Source organism: Budorcas taxicolor, chromosome 5 (genome assembly GCF_023091745.1).
Source record: "Budorcas taxicolor isolate Tak-1 chromosome 5, Takin1.1, whole genome shotgun sequence".
NCBI lineage: Eukaryota > Metazoa > Chordata > Mammalia > Artiodactyla > Bovidae > Budorcas > Budorcas taxicolor.
This window is the reverse complement of record NC_068914.1, coordinates 113930735-113956730: the sequence shown is the minus strand read 5'-3', so window position 1 is coordinate 113956730 and position 25996 is coordinate 113930735. Positions and strand designations below refer to the sequence as shown.

The 25996-nt window shown below is 39.2% G+C and overlaps 1 protein-coding gene across 2 annotated transcripts in view; it reads right to left on the bottom strand.

Moving 5' to 3' along the window:
* RIC8B (RIC8 guanine nucleotide exchange factor B) overlaps positions 1 to 25626 on the bottom strand; it is a 101899-nt gene extending 76273 nt beyond the window's left edge. For both annotated transcript variants that reach the window (XM_052640074.1, XM_052640075.1), the window contains exons 1-2: positions 25503 to 25626; positions 16178 to 16225 (exon numbers count right to left, since the gene is read on the bottom strand). In XM_052640074.1, the coding sequence (XP_052496034.1) occupies positions 16178 to 16225; positions 25503 to 25586 (132 nt within the window). In that variant the 5' untranslated portion in view covers positions 25587 to 25626. The remainder of the gene's footprint in view (positions 1 to 16177; positions 16226 to 25502) is intronic.
* Positions 25627 to 25996: the final 370 nt, after the last annotated feature.

Below are 25996 nucleotides of genomic sequence, written 5' to 3'. Positions count from 1 at the left end.
TAATCAATAGTTGAAACAGTGCTGTCACTGCCAGAAGACAGACCTATTAAAAAATAGTATTTTACAAAAACATTAAACAGTTAATGACTTACTGCCAGGATTCTACACTGCACTTCTAAGAAAGGTTAGAGAGGATTCTGGAGGTCAAATTTGAAATCTCTTTATAAAAAGCAAAATATAAATAAATGCCCATGAAGCTGGTTTCAATTACATTTAGTTTAATATGATATGATACCTATACACTTTGGGGTTTTTTTTTCCTACTTTTACTATGGGAGGCAATAGTAATTATCACTTTTTAGTTAATGGATACTGTCCTTGTGAATGAAGTTTTTATCTCACTTCCTTAATTACACCTTTGGCTCCCTTTCTTGCACATGTACATTTTTTTTCAATAATACAACCCTTCTGGCTATGTTCTATATCATGGTGATCCTGCCAAAAGACTGAGAGTTCACAGTAACAACAATTATGTAAGTTTGGCTCAAGTTTCTTTGCTAATTAGCAATCCTGAGAAAGACATGATGCATCATCAAGAGTTCATTAACAGATGCGAAAAATAGCTTAGCTGTAAATGAAAACTTAAAAACCAATCAGCTGCCTTTCCCTTCTTGACTGAGGGCAGAAATGGACATGTCAAAACTATTAATTTCTCTTCAAATACAGTACCAGCCAACTCTGGTTTTCTTACTACTTAAGCAAGAGTCTTTATTTTTCAGAAAACGTTCTTCTTCACTACCTATACAAAACATATTTTAGTATTTTAAGTTAATATACTGACAAATACAGGAGCATTATCATTTGTTGCATTTTAGTTTGCCAAATAAAGGAACATTATCCCATTTAATCTTTACTGAGTTCTTAGCCAAGTCATAGTTTGATTATATAAAAGCACACTAACAAAGCTGGCAGATATACATTCCGTCACAACATACACTCTGTATCTTGGTGGCTGGTACAGATTCTCATCCCGTGGATCTCTACAGCTTTTTGTCTTTTTCAGTGTATCAAAGTGTTACCTATATAAGGTTTCTCTGAAATTTCTTTGTCTCCAACGTCGTCTACTCCACAATGCTCACCTCTTCACTCTGAAATACTCTAAATCCCTAGATCTCAGCTCTAGTTGCCCAGGCCTCTATAGAAGATAATCAGGGACTCTGATGGTAAGCTGAAGTTATGGACTAAATATTTGTATCCCCATTAAATTCATATGTTGATGTTCTAATCCCAGTGTGATGGAATTTGGAGATGGGGCTTTGAGAGGGTTATTAAGGTTAGATGGGGTCATGAAGGAGAGGCCTTGGTCTTATGGGAATAGTATCCTTTTTACAAGAGACACCAGAGGGCTGGCTCACTCATTCCCCACTCGCTTCCTTCTCTGCACAAAGAGGAGATCAAATGAGTACACAGTCAGAGAGCAGGTGAGTATAAGCCAATAGAAGAGGTCTCAGAAGGAAATCTACCTTACCAACACCTTGATCTAGGACTTCTAGCCTCCAAAGCTGTGAGGCATAAATTTGTTTTGCTTATGCAACCTAGTTTTTGGTATTTTGTCATGGTAGCATGAGCAGACTAAGACAGCCGAGAATAAGGACAAGAGTAAAGCTGTTTCAATGAGACAGCTGTGATGTTAGAGGTCTTCAAAGGCACAAGAACACATGAGTGGTATAGCAGAAAAAAAGCACAGAAACAGTTTGGGCTTTTTCTAATTCCTAGTTCTATTATTTTTTGAATTTGGATCTGGAGCAATTTATTTATTCCACCTGAAGCTAAATTCATCACGTGTAAGATATAAATATATTTCACAGTTATTGTGAAAGATCTGTATTATTAATATCATATATTATTTAACATGAACAGCATCTGAGACAATATATTGTAAGGAGTAAGGTATCTCACAGGTTATTTATTAGGAAACAGTACAACTGAAGTAAGGAAAGCACCTAGGTTCAAACACTAGCTTATAGCTGTATGACCTTGGCAAATTTTTTAAAATCACTGTGCCTAATTTCCTCATCTCTACAAACAGGAATAACATCTAGGGTTTATAAATATTAAATGAGATGATATATTTTAAAATCTCTAGCACAGTGCTTGGGATAGAATAGAGACTTACGCACATTACCTCATAAAGATAGCCAGATGGATGAGCATATCAAGTAATATTAACAGGCACAACTCTGCACAAACACAATAGGGCTAGGAAATTTTTATCTGTATTTTCCATTTAATGCCAAAGCCACTTGAAAAGGTAAGTGCAGATGTTATAACATGGCAATTTTGTATTAGTTTTATAGATTCTGTAGTATCCATTTAGAATCTATCGAGTTCATTGCTGAGCACTTGCGCACACAGGCCTGATACAGGCACGTAACTTAAAATGCTCTCAATGTAAAATTCAAGTACATGCAAACTATTCAAGAGAAATAAATGCTAACCAAGCAACAAAAGGTTGAGTTGGGGTTAGGGAGCTATAAAAGCACATAACTCAAGTTATTTATAATACTATGGAGACTGAACATATGTAAAATGAATAAGGACTGTAAATGTATTTCAATGCATAGCAATTTAAACTGTGTATTGAAGCTTAAAGAAATAAACTACATAGAGAATTTAGCTAGAAAAAGCTTCTTGATAAATGTGAGTGCTGGGTAATAAGTAGGGGGAAAAATGAAAGAGACGGAGCAGGGGAAAGAAGGTAGAAGACAAGCTAAGTGGTGGACAAAGGCAGAGGCAGAGAGGGATAAAGCAGGAGGGTCAATTAAAGCAGATGTAGAGTTCATACAAGTAAAAACTCTCTAACAAAGTTATCTAACAGCAAAGTGGCTGCTGTGGAGATCCCATTACTGAAAGTATTCAGTCAGATTCTGGTTGGTTACCCTCAGCACAAGACACCTTAGAAGGAATCACTGTCCTGGAAGATCTTCCGGGTCCCTTACTATACTGTAAATTCCTGAGGAGCCACGCTGCAATGACAGCCACTGAAGGCAGGAAAGGAGGCAGGGGACCTAGTTTGAGTCCCAGATCTCCACTCATTTTTCATAACCTCAAGTAAGTCAACCTCTCAGTTTTTCATCTATAAATGGGGAACTGGAAATGTCTGTTCAGCCTGGAATTCTTTCAGGTCCTAGGAGTTTTCAATTAGCCAAAGATGTACATGTTATACCCTTTCCTGTGTAAGGAAGAGCTAATTGCTGAGAAGAAAAAAAATCAAAATCCTACATTTTAGGCAAAATAATAATCGTAAAAGACATCTGCAGCATGCCTATAGGTCAAGTACTATACTGCTTATGGGGAGGGCTGACACTAGTTACCCTATCCGGTCATACTGTAAATCCTGGGCTTCTGTTTTCTGTCAATGGTTTTAATTAACTCAGTGTCAAAGTTTTGTTTATGCTCTGCAACAAATCTCAAATTCTGGAGAGAGTTGGAGCCTACAATCAGAAAACAGAATCAATGCATAAGCTATACACAGGTCAACTCAATTATTAATGAGTGGCAGTATGGTGTAGCACAAAGGCTGTGGACCACACTGCATAGGCTTAAATCATGTCCTCCCACTTCACAAGTTTAGGCAAGTAATTTACTTCACTAGTTTAAGCAAGTAATTTCTTTGTGTGCCTTAGTTTCCTCATCTGTAAAATAAGTAAGAAAACAGTACCTCATTTATTAGCTTTGTTATTAGGATTTAAGGTGTTAATATTCACATAGTGCTTGGAATGATGGGCATGTAGTATTTAATAACAGCTTTATCAACATAATTTATATATCATAAATTTACCCTGTTAAAGTATACAGCTCACTGATTTTTAGTATATTCACACTTGTGCAACCATCATCACTGTTTAAAACATTTTCATCACCCTAAAAAAACCCCAATACCCATTAGCAGTAACTCCCCATTCCCCTCTCTCCCTAGCCCCTGGGAAACCAATGATCTACTTTCTGTTATTACAGATCTGCCTATTTTAGAAATTTCATATGAATGGAATTGTACATTATGTGGCCTTTTATGTCTTCCTTCTTTCATTTAGCATAATATGCTCAAGGTTCATCCATGTTATAAGCACTTACAACAGTTAACTTTTATTCTTTTTTATGGATGAGTAATATTCTATCGTATGGCTATAATACATTCCATTTATCCATTCACAAAATGATAGACATTTGGTTTGGTTCCATTTTTTGGCTATTATGAATAATATTGCTGTGAATATACAAGTACACAGTTTTCTGTGGACACATATCTTTATTTCCTTTTTGTAGATACCTAGGAGTGCAACTGTTGGGTCATATAGTAACTGTTTAATCCTTTGAGGAACTCCTAGATTATTTTCCAAAGTGGCCACATCATTTTACATGCAGTAATCTATCAGTAATCTATGAGCATTCTGATCTCTCCACATCCCTGTCAATACTTATTATCCGACTTTTTTGATTTTAGCCATACCAGTGAGTATAAACTGGTATCTCATTACAGTTTTGATTTTCATTTCCCTGATGGTTAATGATGTTGAGCATCACATGTTGATTGGCTATGTGTATATCTTCTTTGGAAAAATGTATATTCAGATCCTTTGCCCATTTTAAAATTCAATTGTCTTTTTATTATTGAGTTCTTTATATATCCTAGATACAAGTCTCTTATCAGACATATGATTTGCAAATACTATCTTCCATTCTGTGGGTTTTCTTTCCACTTTCTTGATGTATAAGCACAAAAGTTAACTTTGATGAAGTTAACTTTAATGTATTGATTTTTCTTTGGTTGCTTGTGTTTTTGGTGTCCTATCTAAGAATCCACTGCCAAATGCAGGCCATAAAGACTTACCCTACGTTCCTGCTAAGAGTTTTATGGTTTTAGATCTTACATTTGGGTCTGATCTATCTTGAGTTAAATTTTGCACATAGTGTGAATTAAAGGTTCAATGCATTCTTTTATATGTAGCTAAGTTTCTCAGTGCCATTTGTTAAAATATTCTTTCCCCACCGAATGGTCTTGTCACTCTTGTCAAAAATCTGTTGATCACAGACACACTGGTTATTTCTGGACTCTCAATACTATTCCATTGATCTACATCTATATCTATATGCAGGTTTTTTTCCAGTAAATACATACAAGATCCACAGTTGGTTGAAATTGCAGATGCAGAACTGTGGATGTGAAAGACCAACTATAAAGTTACACATGGGTTTTTGACTGCTCAGGGAATTGGCCCCCTAAACCCTGAGTTGCTTAAAGGTCAACCATATGTATGTTAATCTATCTTTGTGTCACAGTACTCACTGTCTTGATTACTGTTGCCTTGTACTAAGTTTTGATGCTGGGAGTTGTAAGTTCTCCAGGTCCGTTCCTTTCAAGATTGTTTTGGCTATTCTGCATCCCCTGCAATTCCATATGAATCTCAGAACTGGCTTGTCAATTTGTACAAAGAAGCTACCCGGAATTCTAAGAGGTATCTCATTAAATCTACAGATCAAAATGAGAAGTAGTGCCATCTGAGCATAAATCTTCCAAACTATGATCATGGGATGTTTTCTCATTTCTTTACATCTTCTTAAATTTCTTTTTCAGTTCAGTTCAGTCACTCAGTCGTGTCCGACTCTTTGCGATCCCATGAATCGCAGCATGCCAGGCCTCCCTGTCCATCACCAACTCCCGGAGTCTACCCAAACCCATGTCCATTGAGTTGGTGATGCCATCCAGCCATCTCATCCTCTGTCGTCCCCTTCTCCTCCTGCTCCCAATCCGCCCCAGCATTACGGTATTTTCCAATGAGTCAACTGTTCACATGAGGTGGCCAAAGTATTGGAGTTTCAGCTTCAACATCAGTCCTTCCAATGAACATCCAGGGCTGATCTCCTTTAGGATGGACTGGTTGGATCTCCTTGCAGTCCAAGGGACTCTCAAGAGTCTTCTCTAACACCGCATTTCAAAAGCATCAATTCTTCGGTGTTCAACTTTCTTCACCGTCCAACTCTCTGCATTTGGCTGTGGTGGGTCTTTATTGCTGCATGGGCTTTTCTCTAGCTGTGGGAGCGGGGCCCATTCTCCAGCTGTGATGCACAGGCCTCTCACTGTGTTGGTTTCTCTTGGTGTGGAGCACGGGCTCTAGGGCATTCAGGTCTCGGTAGCTGCACTGTGCAGGGCTCAGTGGTTGTGGCTCCTGGGCTCCAGGGCAAAGGCTCAGTAGTTGTGGTGCACAGGCTTAGTTGCTCCACAGCATGTGGGATCTTCCCAGATCGAGGATCAAATCTGTGTCTCCTGCATTGATTAGCAGGCAGATTCTTTACCACTGAGCCTCCAGGGAAGCCCTTAGATCTTCTTTAGTTTCTTTCAATAGCATTTTGTAGTCTTTCACAAAAGGGAATTATTTTCTGAGTCATTTCCTTAAATTGTTGTTCTAGGGCTTAAATAGCTTACATATGTATATATCTTAACAGAATTAGCTTCAAATTACATCAGTTCCAGTGAGGTGTAGAAACACTGCTTCTATATGATGCTGTCCCTTTTCCCTTTGGTGGCATTATTGTTATACATATCAAAAATGATTACTTGATATATAATTTTGTCTTTTGAAGTCACTGAGGAGAAACGACAGCTGGTATATACTTACAGCTTTTGTTATTTTGGCCTTCTTATTTATAATTTTTGGTTCTCTAGAACCAAATAGTGACTTTATTATCTAGAGGCACTTCCTTAGTGCAGTACAGCTTTGCTCTCATCAACCTTTGTGCTATTTCTGACAAACATATGATGTTTCTGTGTGTTACTAGTTGAACAATGTATTATAGACATATTGTTTTATACAACTGTTTTTAAGATCATTTAAAAGAATAGGAGAAATATGCATTTATATTATCTTTTATAATTATATAATTACCTTTACTAGTTCTCTTTTGTTTCTTTGTGTGGATTTAAATTGCTGTTTGAGGTAACTTGCTATCTGTTTGAAGGACTTTTAGTATTTCTTGTAAGGTGGGTCTAGAACAAATTCATTTTTTCATTTATCTAAAAATGTTTTTATCTCCCTTGCAATGTTAAAAGATAGCTCTGTTGGATATAAGATTCTTGGTAGAGCTTTTTTCTTGGAGCTCTTTGACTACATTATTCCACTGCCACAGGCCTACATTTCTGATGAGGAGTCAGCTGTGTATCTCATTGAGACTGCTTTGTAAGTGATGATCCATTTTTCTTTCGCTACTTTTAAAATTTTCTCATTGTGTTTGCGTTCTAGCATTTTCTTTTCTTTCAGTGAAGTGAGTTTATTTATTTATTTTTTCTTTTTTTTTTTTTTTTTACAATACTGTATTGGTTTTGCCATACATTGACATGAATCCAGCACGTTCTAGCATTTTTATTGTGATGTGTCTATGGATCTTTTTGAGGTTATTCTACTCAGACATTACTGAGCTTTCCGGATATGTAAGTTGTTTTCCAATAAGTTTAGGAAGTTTTTAGACATTTCTTCAAATATTTTTTCTTCCCTTTTCTCTCTCCTCTCCTCTGGTACTCCAATTATATGTATGTTGATACATTAACATCATCTCATATTTCTCTGAGGCACTCATTTTCATTATTCTTTTTTCTCTGTTCTTTACCTTGTATACACTATTGATTTATCTTCATATTTGCTCATTCTTTCTTCTGACAGTTTGAACCCAACATTGGGCCTCTTTAGTGATCTTTTTCCCATTATTGTACTTTTCACTTCCAAAATTTCCATTTGGTTCTTCTTTTTCTTTTTAATCATTTCTATCTTTGTATTGATATTCATTTGTTGTGATATCATCAAATTTTGTATTACTTCTTTAATTATGGTTTCCTTTACTTTTCCGAATATTTGTTTTTTCTCTTTTTTGTTTTGGCCACACCGCACAGCATGTAGAACTTCTGCCAACCAGGGATCAAACCCAAGCCCCCTCAAGTGAAAGCACAGAGTCGTAACCACTGGACCACCAGGGAAGTCCTTTCTGAATATATTTATAATGAATATGTTGAAGTCTGTCTGTTAAATCCACCCTCTGGTTGTTCTCACAGGCAGTTTCTACTGCCTGCTTTTCCCCCAGTGTATAGGTCATTCTTTCCTGTTTCTTCACATAGCTTTGTTTGTTCTTTTTTGAAGCCATTTTAAATAATACATCAACACTGGGTATTGTCTATGCCATCCAAGATTTGCTATTGTTATTTTTCTTATTTGCTCAGTGACTAGATGAATTATTTTAGTTGAGTATATTTTCCTCCTCCTCCCTGCAGATGTAGCTCCTCATGGGTCTCACCCTTTGGTATGCTACAGTCATCCTGGGATGACAGTGGCTTTGGCAGGCCTCTCTTTGACTTTCTCTTCCCTGACCACACCCAGCTGTTAAGCTTCACTAACTGCAGAATGACTGATCTATTGTCTTCAACAACGTCCTAGGGCATAAATTGCTCTACAGACTGAACCAATTTATTACAGCTCTTTTGAAGAGATAGTTCCTGAGGTAAGTATTTAAGATTTGTTCTAATTACAGGAAGGTTCCTCCCAGCTGTCTTTCCTCCTTCCTTTCTAGCAAACTAGCCAGACTGTCTGGTTAGCCCCATAACTCCAATCAAAATGTCAGTCTCCTCCCAACTCCTCCTTTCACCACAACCCATACCTTCAGGCAGAAACTTCACACGGTAGCAAAAAGTTGGTCCCTCTGGGGAGAGATTCAGAGCTTACTGTTATAAGGTCTGCTTATTTCTCTTGGCAAAATTCCTGAACCTTGGTTCTGATGCTGAGGGCAGAGACAACAGCATGCTTCTTTCTAGGTGACACCTCCTTGAGAGTTCAACTGGAGGAGACAGGGGAGTAGCAGGCCCAAAACTCCTCAATTTGTCTCCTCAGATTCCAAGGTGGAATCTGCTTGTCCCACCAGCCAGGGCAAGGGCAGTTGGTGCCCCAATATTTTCAATGTTGCCTTACTCAAGGTAGAGCCCATGACCCACGAGTGGAGACTGGGTGAAAGAAGAGAGACCCCATCTCTCAGCTATAATTCACCCAGAATTTTGTCTCAGTGACATGTGGCTGGGGCAGGATGACAAATGCTGACCTTATCCCTGTCCCTACTGGTTAGTTAGCCTTCCAACTGAGGACTGAGGAAAGTAGGAGCTCTGATCTTGGCTCTATCAGTTTGCTGTTGTTCAGTCACTAAGTCATGTCGAACTCTTTGCAACCCCATGGACTGCAGCGCTCCAGGCTTCCCTGTCCTTCACCATCTCCCCGAGCTTGCTCAAACTCATGTCCATCAAGTCAGTGATGACATCTAACCATCTCATCTCATTCTCTGTCATCCCCTTCTCCTCCTGCCCTCAATCTTTCCCAGCATCACAGTCTTTTCCAATGAGTCAGCACTTCGCATCAAGTGGCCAAAGTATTGGAGCTTCAGCATTATCCTTCCAATAAATATTCAGGGTTGATTTCCTTTAGGATTGACTGGTTTGATCTCCCTGCTGTCCAAGGGACTCTCAAGAGTCTTCTCCAGCACAACTGGAAAGCATCAGTTCCTCGATGTTCAGCCTTATGATCCAACTCTCACATCCACACATGACTACTGGAAAAACGATAGCTTTGACTACACAGACCTTTGTTGGCAAAATGATGTCTCTCTGTTTTTTAATAAGCTGCCTAGGTTGTTCATAGCTTTTCTTCCAAGGAACAAATGTCTTTTAATTTCGTGGCTGCAGTCACCATCCACAGTGAGTTTGGAAGCCAAGAAAATAAAATCTGCCACTGTCTCCACTTTTCCCCCATCTATTTGCCTTGAAGTGATGGACCATATGCCATGATCTTACTTTTTTGAATGCTGTTTTAAGCCAGCTTTTTCACTTTCCTCTTTCATCCTCATTAAGAGGCTCTTTAGTTCTTCTTTGCTTTCTGCCATTAGAGTGGTATTATCTGCTTATCTGAGGTTGTTGATATTTCTCCCAGCAATCTTTATTTTAGCTTGTGATTCATCTGGCTCTGCATTTTGCATGATGTACTCTACATAGAAGTTAAATAAGCAGAGTGACAATATACAGCCTTGACATACTCCTTTCCCAATTTTGAACCAGTCTGTATGTCTATGTCCGGTTCTAACTGTTGCTTCTTGACCTGCAAATAGGTTTCTGAGGAAGCACGTATGGTGGTCTGGTATTTCCATCTCTTTAAGAATTTGCCAGTTTGTTGTGATCCACAGAGTCAAAGGCTTTAGCACAGTTAATAGAGCAGAATTATTTTATAACATTTATAAAATATTATAAAAACATTTTATAGATGTTTTTCTGGAATTCCCTTGCTTTTTCTATGATCCAAGTGATGTTGGCAATTTGGTCTCAGTTTGGAGGAGGGTTTCCATCTCACTGCACTGAAAGTGGGAAGAAAGGGAGCAGGTCTCAGTTCAAATACCACAGACTTACACTTTTCTTTCAGTATATTTTCCTGAATAAGTGTTCCTTCATTGACTTCATGCTTTTAGGACGATTTCCAGATAATTTAAATGGCTATTGTTGTTGTTGTTGTTTTTAAATAACCAGTTTAATTAAGGAGCAGGTTCATAAAGCTCTCACACTGTCATGGCTGGAAGCAGAACTTCTTGCTGAGTTTTTTATATGAGAAAAAGGACTGAAACTAAAGTACAAATCAGAGATACTACTCTTAACATTCCCAGGCAGAAAGGGATCTATACAGAGATCATGTATGGACTGTCACATCTAAGGCTTACTATATCAGAAGGCTGTTCTGTTCTTTCTTCCTACATTTGTCCTTCAATACCTTGGCAACACATCTAATATAAAAAATGGAGTCTGAAATGAAGTCTAAATTATTTTACTTCTGAACTACTGTGAGGTATTCATCCTGGCCTATGATATAATTCAGCCCTTCTGGTCAAGTTTTATGCCAGATCCAGCTGGATAGAAACTTTAAAAATAAAAGTTTTAGAATGCATTTGGTAATATGTGTGTTTGTGTGTTTTAAAGAAATCAAGACGTTAAAAATGATTATCTTTAAAGTTATTGGTTTCTAAATGAGAACCAAACTTGCATCATATATCAAAGTATTCCCCAAAGTGAGACATCAACTAAAATTTGAGTCAAATTTGCAAGACACACAAAGGTCATTTTCTTTTAGTGAAAATTGGAGTTTAACAATTTCAAATGACTATACTAAATGTAAAAGGCTTTTAGAACAAGCATTCATGCCTCAAGCTATCCCTAAGCAAGGATTCACAGTATACGACTGATGGTTCTATCTTGGCACATTTTTCTTGGGGGACTCTAATATGGAAAATTACCCATTCATTTTCTATAGTCCACAATGACAACCCTCAGTATGCATCTGTAGCTGAGAAATGCCAAACCAAACACCATAGGAAAATAGCCAACTTAGGAACCAAGGCCTAACACAGGACCTGGCACACAGGAATTACTGAAAAAATATTTGTGGACTGCAGAGATCTCTACTAATATGCCAAGTACATCCAACTTTGTGGAAAAAAGAAGAAATATTTCAAATGGTAAAATGGACTTTTGTGTTCAAATAAATTTATTTCACTCCATAAACTAGCTCCACAAGGGATACTATCTCCAAACCTAATAATATTTTTATGTTCCTCCAAAAGGTATATGTAAGATAATCACAAAGGGCCAATTTTAGAAACAATAAATGATTTTAAAATGTATTGGGTCTTTGCTTACATCCCGAATCACATAACTCTGAAAGAATATATTATCACATATATTATCATCATATTCTTATATCTGATATACTGTAATGAAAAAGTTTAAAATATAGAGAAGAGAAATGAAAATATCATCCACAGTAATAATACAAAGCCACCATTTAGTGAATTTCCTTGTAGACATTTTTCTTTGTATTAGTTTTACATGGTTGTGATCACTTGTATGAATATTTTTGTATTCTGCATTTTCAGTAACAACAGTATGAAAAGTGCTTGAGAATCTGCTGCCTACTTAAGAAAATATCAAACTGAAAACCAAACCATATGTACAAGTTATACAAATTCTGGTCTCCACTTAATCTCCAATCCCCTTTATTCATTTAACTGGTATGTATTGTAGGTGCCTATTTTGTGCCAGATGCAGTGTCAAGGACCGAAAGTACAAAGAAAAGTAAGCTAGAATTTTTGTCCTCAAAGAGTTCTCAACTCAGTAACTACCTTATACCTTCACAGATATATGAACTTACCTATGTCAGTTTGAAGTTAATGAAATAAATGCTTGAAATTTAACTATTTTTAACTTGATTCTTTTGAGGAAAATAACTAAATACCTAAAAGTTTATCTCAGACAACAACTGAAGTTTTCTGCATTGGATATGGTTGTATTCTTATAGGTGAAAGAGCTGCAATTTTTAAAATCATTTTGTGATAGATATTTTTCAATATTTATTGCAATTAGTTTTCTTTATTGGCCTTGAGATCAGCTGTGCTTCAGAAACCAATATAAGGGCTTTCATTTCCTTAAGGTATAAAATTTCAGATTATTCATCATACCTTCCTCCGTCCTTCATATTTGCATGATACATTTGTTTATGTGTTGGTATACAGTCATAGCCATCTATTTAGGTAGAGAAGATGTAAAGTAAATGCTTCAGTAAGCACAGGTGCTTACACCCAAATATATCATGAGCTACATGCACCTGGAACTATTTGCATTCTATGCACAAACATCAGAAATGTGTCTGTCTTTACTTCTCTGGAAAAATTTAAGCACTCCTAGTTGGTAATTTCCTTTGATATTTTCTGATTTAAGTCTAAAGTCTAGTTGCCTAAATGGTGTCTCAAGGTATAAGAGATGAAACAAAGTACTGAGTCATAATTTCAAGCCTTCTGAAATATACCTCAAGTGATAATGAGTGGGAACCATGGAGCACTAAGCAGTGAAGGCAAGAAAATCTGTTCTCTGCTTGAGGCTCCACCACTTACTAGTACTGTGAGTGTTAACAAGTTGTCATTAACATAAGCCTCAGTTTTCCTATCCATAAAATTGGTATGGTGATATTGTCTCCATACTTATAACATCACAACTTTACTACTGAAAAGCAAATCTTCATAAAAATGCAAAATGCTACACAAATGTTAGGAATTAGGTCTAAGGATCATTACTTTATAATCAATTCCTAGAAAGTTCACATAATCAAGTTTTATTTTTTGAAAGGCTCTGTTCCCTTACATCTACTTATTGGTTGTCATAAGGTTTTACATAAGAGAGGTGTGTTTTTCGGAGCAACAGCACCTGTAGTTTATGGAAAGGGGTGACGCTGTTACCAACAAACTGATAGAAGGCTCCAGAGACATGTTTAGGAAAGAGAAAAAGAGAACTAGAGCAGGAAAGCAAATTGGATGGTAATTTGAGTTCCTCCTTTCTAAGATTGGGTTTAATGTGGAGACATGCCTATTATTCCATGTCTCTCTACACTGAGAACTGAAAAAGCTGTTAGGATACAGATCCTTTAGAGAAGTCCAATAATTTTGATTTCAAAGTCTTTATGGGCCTTAGGCATGAAAGAGTCACTAAATGGTTTTAACCTTTGGAGACTGAAACAGTTTTGTTTGCCAATGTTTTTACGTTAATGAAGATTACCTAGCTAGGTCCCTAATGACATTTGTTTATATCAGACCTCCCAGGAAGCAGCAATCTATACACTAAACCAAATTAACACCAGTACAGTAGTTATGGTCAGCAAAAATCTAAAAGGCAGTAAAAGATAATACCTTGAAAATGTTAAGCTTTGCTACTACCCTACAGGAAATAAACATGCTTTACTACCAATTGTGTGGGGATTTTTCTTCCCTTAACTGAAAGCCATATGGAGGGAGGGAAATCTTTGTCTTTATGCACTTACTTTGACTAGTGAAAGCACTGTCAAAGATTCTGGTGTCAGATCCACAAGGTACCACAAATCTATAGATATAGTATGGATTCTCCCAACTAAACTAAACAGCAGCTGCCTTCCTAGCCTGAATACCTAAAAAATGTATATATTCATTTTTTAACACCTGGCTTCTTTTTTCTTCTCACTTGACCATCTCTCCCATTAGCACATAATAGTCTCTCTCCTCCCTGTCCTTCTCTCTTTTACCACAGTGCAGTATTCCATTATGCAAATCTCTGTAAGTTTCTACAAATATTCCCTGATTCCTGGAGGTTTTATTGTTTCCAATCATCTGCTATTATGTACAATGCTTCAGTGAGTAACGCTGCTTACTTTATTTCAATCTACCCACAGAATAGATCTAACAGTGACATTGCTTGGTCAAAGGGCAAAATGCATCTGTAATTTTGGTAGATATAACTAGCTTCTATTCCATAGGGACTTGTGTTATTTTCTACTCCCACCAAGTGAGTAAGGTACTTATTTCCTGAAGACTATTTATCAAAATGCACATGCCTGGATTCCATCCCCCAAATTCTGACTCAGTAGGCAGCGATGGGGCCTAAGCAGGCCTGTTGAAAAAGCTCCCCAAACAGCACATCCCTGGCTGAGAACCCTGTTCTAAAAGGTATTCTAGTCTTGTTTACATTGTTTAAATTCAAAAGAAAATCAGAGTAAATCTTTAACTTCCAAAGTTTATCCTCCATGTCACTCACTGAATAAAACTTTTCAAGTACCTATCTGTGCTGGGCATTCTAGATGCCGAGGATATAAAGATAAATTTTATTATAGCATCTGTTTTCAGGGAGTTCACAGAGTCTAACAATGAGAAACATACACACACATATAAAATTAAGAAACAAATAATAAGCCTAGGATTAAAGATTTACATAAAATTTTATAGGAATACTGAAAAGGGGCATTTCACCCTAATCGGAATGCCAGAGGTTTCCTGAAGGAGAAGCTCCTAGAGCTGAGTAGGAATTAAACAGGTGAAAGGGTGAAGAAATATACAAGAGGGCATTCCAGGCAGAAAACAACACATGCAAAGATAGGAAGTAGGAAACAGAAGGGATGTGTATGTGTACATAACTGGAAACATTTCATGTTGCTAGAGCATAAATTACAAGGGACAGAAGTAAGCAACAGGCTGCAAAAGTAGGCAAACTTCAGATCACTGAGCATCGAGGTCATGATAAGAAGCTTGAACTTTATCCTACAGACGAAAGAAAGTCACTCAAGGGTTTCAAGGTTGAGAGTGACACAGTCAGATTGTTGTTATAGAATTATGGACAATGGAATTATGGAAGGCCACATAACTGGAAAAAGAATGAACAGTTAGGAAACTGGTACAGTAGTCCAGCTGGAGGTATGAACAAGGGCGGGGCTAAGGAGGGAATGTATGGAGAAATCTTATGAGGCAAAATGAGCAGGATGTCGACATTAAATATGGGGGTAGACGTGAAGAGAGGGATGATTTCAAGGTATGATCAAACCATTACCAGCAAAGCACTGGACTTAAGCTATTTTTCCAGCAGCAATCATGGGTTTACACAGATCCAGTCATGCTTTCTTACCTGGTCTTACTGTTTGTAAGGCCAAGGATAGAAGTACAGGGCCCAGGAAACACTGAGGCAGAACTGGTGAGCTTCTCCTTGAACATCATGTTCTAATCAACTAAGTAAAGCAACCACAAGCTACCCCGACAGGCCAATGTAACATTTTATGATCCGATCTCTGATGCACCCTCTCTTATAATAACTCCTCTAGTGATGAGCCTCTTGATCCCATTTTCCTCTTTACCAGTGAAGTCAGTGACCAAGATGATTGCTGGCTACAAAAAAAGCTGCCAGCACAGAGAACAATATGTGGTTGAGGCACAGCAGCATCAATAGCTGTTTCCCCAAAACTTAACCCAAAGCCAAGCTTGGCTTTACAATATTAGCAATTAGCAATTTTTGGCAGCCTGCAATCCTGCCATCAAACAAAGCCAATCTCTGGAGAGGAGAAGATATGGGGAAGGGTCCCCTCTGAACCCCTCCCATTCCCCTGATTTATACAAGTGTAATGGTCCTATGGGGATGGAGCAGGAGGGTGTTGTGTGTAATTCATACTAAACCTGGCACTTGTCTTTCTTCTCAGAGGTCCTAAAAATCAAACACAAGGGAAACTGAATACTAAACCATCAGATGAAATCAAGTCTGCTGTTATAAAGCGGACTTTATGAATGAAAATACATACAGACACACACCACACAAAGTAACACTAAGGCTTACCTTTCTTTTATCTTCATCTGTTGATTCAAATTTGAAAGTAGCCCTATGCTGAAGAGGAAGAAAAGGGAAACAATGTCATTTTAAATATACAGATTTTTCATTTTGGCTACGTTAAAAAATATCTGATGTCTATAAAAAAAAGTTGTCTTCCCAAATCACCTCAATATTCTTACTAAAGCAAAAGAGGAGTAAGCAAATAACTATAAAGCAGTACAAAAAGACTAAAGCAAAAATATATACAGAAAAGAACAGAGTACCAAGCCACAAACTGTCCAGGGAAATCTGGAATGCTTTGCATAGAGTATAGAGCATTTGAGCTGGACCTTGAGGGGTGAATAGGAGTTTGCCAGGAGGCAAATGAAAGCATTCTAGGGACGGAAACAAAGGCTCATGTGTCAAATGGTATGATATATTTGTGAAATAAGCAGCTCTGTTGGAATGAAACACAGGACACATGTTAGAGGATGACAGGAGTGGAGGAAGATAAGAATGGGAAAGTAGACTGGACAGAGATTTGGAAGGATCTTCCAGTGTTGTTAAGGAGCTTGTACTTTATCAAATGCAATAAGAAGTCATCAGAGAATTACAGATAGGGAAGGACAGTAATTCTGTAAGAATGAGAGTTTAAACCATGGTTCTACTGCTTATTAGTTAAGCAAGTAACAAATTATAACTGTATTTCCCATGTGGAAAGAGGGGTGCCTACTTCACAAAGCTGCTGTGAGGGTTAAAACAGCTAAGGCATATAATGTACCATTTGAGTGCCTGGCACATAGTAAACACTCAGTTAGCAGTAGGATGATTATCATTAGGATGATAATGATGATGCCAATGATATTGAGAAAAAAATAACTGAAAGAAAAAGGAGGGTCACGACTCTCCTGAAATTACTGGCAACACTATTTTTCCTCTGTAGCTGAAATAGAGAATGGAGTAAGTTGTCCTCTGTCAGAGAGAGGCAGTACCCCCAAAAAATAGAGCATAAAGTTCTTCATTCTCAAGTTTTATTCAAGAGAGCCAAGTGCACTTAAGAATCCTCTAAGTTTTCCTTTTTAAAAAAAACCTTTACTGAACATCTCTCTGCCTTTCCTTTGTATTTCTCATTGGCAACACTGACAAACATTTATTGGCAACCCATCAGGAGTTAAGTACAGTAAGTACTAAAGATATTATCATTACCGGTGGTTCTGCATTGACAGCTTTGTAGAAGAACTGATTTTTGAAATTAAATGAGATTGAGAAATGCTGACAAGCAGTTCTAAAGTGCAAAATAGTCAGAGGGAAGACCTAGAGGTAATAGAGAAGGGCCATTTGAGGAAACCTAAAGAGAAGCTACCTCACATATGGTTTGCAAAACAATTAAAATGGATGTCAGATGGTGAGGGCTTGGATTTAAAACTTTATACCTGAACTGACATAAAGGTGACAGGCCACCAGGGGAAGACTCTGAAGGAGGTGTAACAGTAGCTTATTCTGGAAGAATATTTTGAGCAGCAGCCTACAGACCAGAGCAAAGGAGAACAAGGCTGAGGACATAAAGCTCTCTGAAAAATGAGCTTCAGTAATCCATGTGTAATATTGCTGGAGGCAGTATAAATTGACACCATCTTCAAAAACGAAAGTGATTTGGCAACACATAATAGCAACCATAAAAATATTCATATCCTTTGACCCAGAACGTCTACTCCTAGAAATTTATCCTAATGAAATCATCCAGAGCAGATAAAAATTATATTCACTGCAGTGTTACCAAATGTTACAAAAGAAAAAAAGAGACAACCTGAATATCTAACAACAGGAGACTGATTAAGTAAACTACTGTGCATTCATCTGAAACATTATCATACTGCAGTTTTTTTAAAGATGGCTAAAAAGTTCTGTAACAACATGGAAAATTATTTTATGACAATAACTGTAAAAATAGTAAAATATCAAATTGTATGTCTATGATGACAGTACCTATATCAATGTATGGATGGATGCATTCAAAGGCTTGAGTGTTAAAAATCCAAAAATAAAACCTATACAGGGTTGGTGGAATTTCTGGTGGTTCCTTTGATAAAACTTGTTGATACATTGTTATTATTAAAAGAAAAAAATTAACAGGAAAGTGAATTAATGAACAAACAAGAAAAGAAAGAAGAAAAGGAAGGAAGAACAAAAGCTTTTATTTAGAAATTTACAGATCCAAGGTTTAGTAAAAACTAACACTGAACAAAAGATAAAGAATCAATAGATTGTTCTGTTGGTAATAAACTGAAGCCTAGTAAAGGTTCACTACAAATGAAAATACATAATTGCATTTAGAACTAAGAAAGCTTAATTTTTGCCATCATATATGAAATATTAATTCCATACAGTGTACCTGGTTGCCAATATAATACTCCTCCTTAACTTTTTTTTTTTTGCATTTGTGGTAAGGAAACAGAAGAAGAAATCATCTTTTAGAAAGACCATCACTAAGTTATGAAAATATTTTTTAAAAGGTTTCTACATAGAATTAAATCTTTTAAGGTGATAATTTAGAATAGTACCAAGGACTAATTTTTCTTTTGCTTTTTAAATGTAAAGTTGATCCTGTGGTAAAACTACAATATTAAAAAAGAAAGAAAAGAAGGGAAGAAGGAAGAGAGGAAGAAAAGCTTTCAAAAGCCCTGTCCAACTAGCATGAGGACTTAATTTAATTAGCAAATATACTGGTGTTGTGATGCAATAAACTGAATTTAGAATATGCCAATCTATTCAGGAACTCAGATGCCTATGGTTGTTTGGATTCAAAGATGTTGACTTCTCTAAGGCAGGCTTCTCTTATCCAACTTAGATCATACCTAACCTATTCTGTACCGGGCTTCCCTGGTGCTCAGACAGGAAGGAATCTGCCTGCAATGCAGGAGACCTGGGTTCAAATCCTGGGTTGGGAAGATCCCCTAGAGGAAGGCATGATACTCCACTCCAGTATTCTTGCCTGGAGAAAAGCCATGGACAGGGGAGCCTGGTGGGCTGCAGTCCACGGGGTCAAAAAGCATCAGACATGACTGAGCAACTAAGCACAGCACACCACAACTCTTGTTCTCTCCTCTTTTTAAGGCTGAAAGGGAAGGGAAGGGGATCTAGCATTTCTGGCTGCAAATGCCTTTCTAGAACTGCTGGCCAAGTCAACCACTTCACCTTCTTTATATGCTTAATTTCCAGATGAACAGGAGCAAATATGAACTCAACAGTAAAGCTTTAGGGACCAAGTAAGTTAGTAACAGCTCAGTAACACATCCAGCTCTTGAGGACTCCCCCCGCCAGTTTCACATCCCATGAACAGGCTAGGCTCAATAGTCAGAAAGCACTGGTTTGAGTCCAGTCCCACTGTTTACTGAAAGTGTGACCTTGGTCAAGTTATTCAACTTTACTACCTGTCAAGAGTTTCCTTATCTTTGTGTATAGCACCTTGCACACTGCAGGTGTTCAATAAGTAGACACTACTGTTGTTACTGCACAGTCTACAGGGAGGCATCCAGCCAAATACTGATCCACTAGACAACTAGGATTTATTTCATAGATTTCCAAAGATATACTCAAACAGTACCAATGCAAAGGAATCAACCTAACTGGAGTGGTGTCTGTGTGTGTATGTGTGTTGTGCTGTGTTTTAGGAACAGAGATTATTCCTAGAACTAAACCCCAGTAACTGAGATTATATAATCCAATCCGGAAATAAGAACACATATAACAAAGGAACAGCCCACTACACATGCTCATCAAAAATCTGTAGAATGAACTCAGAGTCAGAACTCAACCTCAAACTGTAAAACAAAATGTCCTCTTACATGGTCCAGAATGTTTATACACCTTATTCAAATGTGGAGGCTGTATTTCTACAACTGTCTCCAAATTAGGTCCCTATCAATTGGATTCTTATGGCAATCCACTCCAGTACTCTTGCCTGGGAAATCCCATGGACGGAGGAGCCTGGTGGGCTACAGTTCACGGGGTCGCAAGGAGTCAGACATGACTGAGCAACTTCACTTTCACTTTTCACTTTCATGCACTGGAGAAAGAAATGGCAACCCACTCCATATTCTTGCCTGGAGAATCCCAGGAATGGGAGCCTGGTGGGCTGCCATCTATGGGGTCGCACAGAGTCGGACACAGCTGACGTGACTTAGCAGCAACAGCAGCAGCAGCACATAAACACACCTCACTACTACCAGTGCTGTTTTCCTCTCATGAGGACTCATCTCAGAGAACTACCTACCTGTCTGTATCTTAAGTAACTTTTACCTTTCATTTGGCCATAAACTTGTCATACTTACATAATGGAATTCTGTTGGAGCTTGCCAAGGGGTAATCATATGCCCCGGTGGCCTCTATGGCCGCAAACTCTCTCTCTAGTTATCATCATAGTTGATGATGATGCTACACCAGTTTCTTCTCCTATTAATTCAGAGTATTGGACCCAATGATCTTTGAGGTTCCTTCTAGTCCAAATATCCTGGATTCAAGGAACAAGATACTTTTATGCACCTCAAGGCCCCAGATCACTGTTTGTTGTTGATAATCATAATGAAAGCAACCAATATCTCTACTAAATCTGTTAAAAGAACAAAATACATGGCACTCAATACATGCTAACAGATGAATTGAGAGGAGAGGAAAAGGGCAACCACTCTTCCTATTTTTAAAAAATACTTTCCTACACTGAGTCAACTTGCATTATGCCCTTGAGAAACAGGCAAATTTCCTTTTAAAAGGGATAGCTTGATCTTCCTTCTCCCCAAGATGACAAGATCAGTGAATAAGAGAAGGCGGCTTGAAAATCAGAATCTCCTTAACACAGTAGAAATTAGATGTTACCTGGAGCCAGACAGGTAAATGTTGCTTTAAACATGGTACAAAGTATTTCGCCAGCCATTAATAAGTGCCAAGGGTCAAGGAAAAAGAAAAACTGAAGTATATTCTCTATTTTTTTAATCAGGTGACGTCAACTCCATGCCACAGGGTTAATCCCTGACTTTTTCTGTTTAGAACAGCTATGGGTTTTTCTTCAGTGCCAGGCGCTGTTCTGATTTATACATATAACTTATTTAATCCTGGCAACAATGTATGATGCAGGTACTATTATTATCCGTGTTTGGCAGATGAGTGAACTGAGGGACAGTAAAGCTAAGTACCTTGTTTTATACACATGGATAGTAAATTGGGGATCAGAATTCAGGCAATTTGGCTCTAGAACCTGTGCTGTGGCCACAGGACCTCTTGAGAACGCTGATCATTAGGGAATGCCTCCTAGATGCCTTGTACAGTATTTGGTATCATACATCAGTTAATTTAGACCTCATAATAACTTAGGTGATGGAACCTAAGTTACAGATAAGGCACATATCTGTACATAGGTACATATCTGTTACCTATGTTACAGATAAGGAAACTGAGACTCGGGCTTAAAATAACTTATCCATAGTCATGAAGCTAATAAATGGTAGATCTGAAGCAAGATTTATCTGATTCCAAATTCAACCTTCTCTCCACAATACTTGAGGTTCCTTTTGAGAACAAACTAATCATTCTCTCTCTACATCATTCATTTCCCTTCTTGGTTAGACTCTTTAATGCCTCATAATCACTTCATTCTAAACATTTCTCATCCACTTTTCCAGATAAAGAAAATGAGGCACACAGTAGACCCAGGCACATTTTTAGAATTTCAGATTCCGTTTCCCAGAGAGTGGGACGATTAATTTGACCTCCTCATTCTTACTGCCAGACCACTGCAATCATACTTCCCCTTCTTCTTCATCTGCCTCTAATGTCTCTTCCCTTGAGGGCAAAGCCCCACTGCCAACATGAAATGCAGCTATTTTCTTTGTTCTCTGGATCTACTGTAATCAGCATTAAACATGAAAGCTCTTTTCTGAAGAAGTTGGCCAACCCAGTTCACATCAAGCCACAGCATTCTCAAGGCTGGCCCCCAGAATACCACCCCAAAACTACACACATTGGGCATTACAACTCTAAAACCATTCCCAATGGGCAAGTTCAGAATTTAAGCTCTGATAGCACTTCGCCAGGAGTAGTAAATGAAACTAACCTGGAGGGAGATCAACAAAAGGAAAGATAAACTAGAGGAAGCAAATCTGGAGTTCTAACTACTTTAGTTGTGAAGAGAAAGAGGAATACTGAAGGAGGTGATAAGATCCAGGTAGAGGTTTTTTCCTCCTCCCTTCCCACAGAAGAAAGTTCCTATTTATTGCTGGATACCTGGGATATAGTAAGTGCTAAATAAACACTAGGTGATTCAACACAACAGCCAAGTTTTCTATTGCATTTTGTTCTTTTGAAAATCTGTTTGTAGCTGCCTCAAGTATTTTTTGGAAAGCAATTATAAATCAAGTTGCATGAATATACCATCAGGCCTCCATATCTGCAGGTTCCACATCCATGAATTCAGTCAACCATGGATCAAAAGTATTTGAAGGAAAACAAAACAAAACAAAACTGGAGAAAGTTCCAAAAAGCAAAAGTTGAATTAATGGGCAACTAGCTACATAGGAAATAGATGGGGAAACAGTGCAAACAGTGTCAGACTTTATTTTGGGGGGCTCCAAAATCACTGCAGATGGTGACTGCAGCCATGAAATTAAAAGACGTTTACTCCTTGGAAGCAAAGTTATGACCAACCTAGACAGCATATTCAAAAGCAGAGACATTACTTTGCCAACAAAGGTACGTCTAGTCAAGGCTATGGTTTTTCCAGTGGTCATGTATGGATGTGAGAGTTGGACTGTGAAAAAAGCTGAGTGCCTAAGAATTGATGCTTTTGAACTGTGGTGTTGCAGAAGACTCTTGAAGAGTCCCTTGGACTGCAAGGAGATCCAACCAGTCCATTCTAAAGGAGATCAGCCCTGGCTGTTCTTTGGAAGGAATGATGCTAAAGCTGAAACTCCAGTACTTTGGCCACCTCATGTGAAGAGTTGACTCATTGGAAAAGACTTTGATGCTGGGAGGGATTGGGGGCAGGAGGAAAAGGGGACAACAGAGGATGAGGTGGCTGGATGGCATCACCAACTCAATGGACGTGAGTCTGAGCGAACTCCGGAGCTGGTGATGGACAGGGAGGCCTGGCGTGCTGCGATTCATGGAGTCGCAAAGAGTCGGACACGACTGAGCAACTGAACTGAACTGAGCTACATAGTACTTACATTGTATTTACAATTATTTACATAACATTTACATTGTATTATTAGCAATCCAGAGATGATTCAAGGTATAAGGATGGATGTGTATAGGTTATTCCCAGGTGGTGCTAGTGGTAAAGAATCTGCCTGCCAATGCAGGAGACACAAGAGACGCAGGTTCAATCGCTGGGTCAGGAAGATCCTCTGGAGTAAGAAATGGCAACCTACTTCAGTTTTCTTGCCTGGAAAGTTCCATGGGCAGAGAAGCCTGGTGGGCTACAGTCCTTGGGGCTGCAACAAGTTGGACATGATTGAGCAACTGAGCACACAAGCACACATGCCATTTTATGGGCTTCTCAGGTGGCTCAGTGGTAAAGAATCTGCATGCCAATGTAGTAGACGCGGGTTCAATCCCTGTTTCGGGAAGATCCCCTGGAGAAGAAAATGGCACCCCACCCCAGTATTTGTGCCTGGAAAATCCCATGGACAGAAGAGCCTGGTGGGCTATAGTCCATGGGGTCACAAAATAGTTGGACATGACTTAGCAACTAAGCAACAACAACATGCCATTTTATATAAAGGACTTGAGCATCCATGAATTTTGGTATCCATGAGGGAGGGAAAGGGTCCTGGAACAAATCCCCAGCAGATACCACTGGACGACCATAATCTCCACAATATGTATACCTGTGCATTAAATGAATTTCTCCTAAGTTAAGCAGATATGCAACAATAAAGCATATCAGAGACTGAAGAAACTAAGATATGAATTTAACTGAATCCATACAGCCTCCCAAAGAAAACAGCATAGTACTGTAAAAGAGCAATCAGAAAACCTAGATTCAAATCTCAGCCCCATCTCTCAATGACTGTGTGGACTTGGGGCAACAACATTCTAAATTTTCTCATTTGTGAAACAGGGAATACCGTCACTTTCCTCACAGGATTGTTGAGAAGATCAAACAGGAGTGAAGTTGCCTGATTTTTTATATTCTCCACATAGGGCAGAAATGGCATACTGGCAGCTCCATAATGCAAAGCATAGGTTAGGGCAGTGGTGGGCACATAGCAAACACAGGAGAAATTATGAATGGAAGCAAATGAAAGGAAGGAAGACGTTGTATCTAGGATGTGACATGGTGCTGGGTGTGTTTTCACAGAAGTCAGTCATTTCTATTAAGTAGTCTTCTAAATGGAAGAATAAAGGTGTGGTATGTCACCTTTAGAAGCGAGCTTGTACAATTCTTGGAAGGAAAAGTAATGGAGAGCTAACGGTTCTTGAAGAGACATTCAGAGAAGTGACTGGGATATAAAAGAAGATACCTTTTTAGTGTAGAGTTGTAAAGTGGAAAGAATAATGAATGGTTTGAAGACCTAGGTTGGAATCCCAGCTCAGAAGTACGACCTTGGGCAAGTTACTTAACCGATCTAGAATCTCAATTGCAAAACGCAGATGAAACCTCACAGAACGGCTGTCAAGATTAAACAAGATAAAGGATGGGAAAGCTGATAATGCGATACAAGTAACAGGTATTATTAGGAGTTAGTCTCCTCCCAGGTACAACACAGTAGGTCCATGACCTTGGCGTGATTTCAGTTCCTCGTGCCTCGGTATTCTCATCTAGAAAATGGGAAGGATGATACTCTCTACTCTACAAATATTCTGAGAATCAAGTTAGACCATATATGAGACATCACACCTTGAAAACTGTACAGTGCTGTGTCTATAAAGAACTGCCATCGTGGCCGATACGTCTTAAGCATGTCAAAGGCCGTGTTTATGCAAAAAAACACGTATTTTTATGCTATGCAGGTGAGGAAGCCTCGCGTGCATTTCTGCATCCAAGAGTGGGGCACAGGGCACAGACGGACATTCACCGATTCCGGGGGTGTGACTTGCACGCTTGGGAAGAGGACCGTGGGACAAGCTGCTGGGCCGGAATCAGAGTGGTGGGAGCCAGGATGGGGGCAGGGGGGATACAGGATGCGCGGATGGAAAAGGCTGGGGGCACAAACACGCATGCCCAAGCCGGAAACGTTTTCAGGGGAGAGCAATGCGCATCCCCGGCGTGAGGGGGGGTTGGGAGGGATGCGATATGCAAGCCCGGGGGGGCGGCCCAAGGGTGCTATACCGCACGCCCGGGGCCAGGGCTCTTTACCTTATCGCTGTAATCCCTCAGGACCCGCTCGATAGCCCCCGCCTCGCCGGCCCGGACGATGTAGAGGGCGCGCTCCTCATCCATGGCCGCAGGTGCGGGGGAGCCGCGGCCGCTCTGCGCGCCCAAGCCGCTGCCTCCAGGTAAACGCCTCGCGCCCCCGCTCGCTCGCTTCTTCCCAGCTTCCTTCCTTCCCTCCTTCCCTCCCTCCCTCTGCCTCCAGCCCGCCAGCCTCCGCCCGGCAGGCCCGACGTCACCGCCCCTCAACTTTCACCCCGCGACGTCACCGGTCCCCCAGCAACCGGCGCCTAGCCGCCACCTCTGACAAGGCCCAGTACTCGGTAGAGGCCTGGCGGACGGGGTCAGGCCCGAGACCCTGCTTGCTCCCCTGCCTCTCTCTCCCTCGGGGAAGAGTCCAGCCTTTTAAATGGGCTTTCACAGACAGAGCTGTTCTTCTCTCCTGACCCTCCTCTATGAATCATTCTCCTCAGCTGACG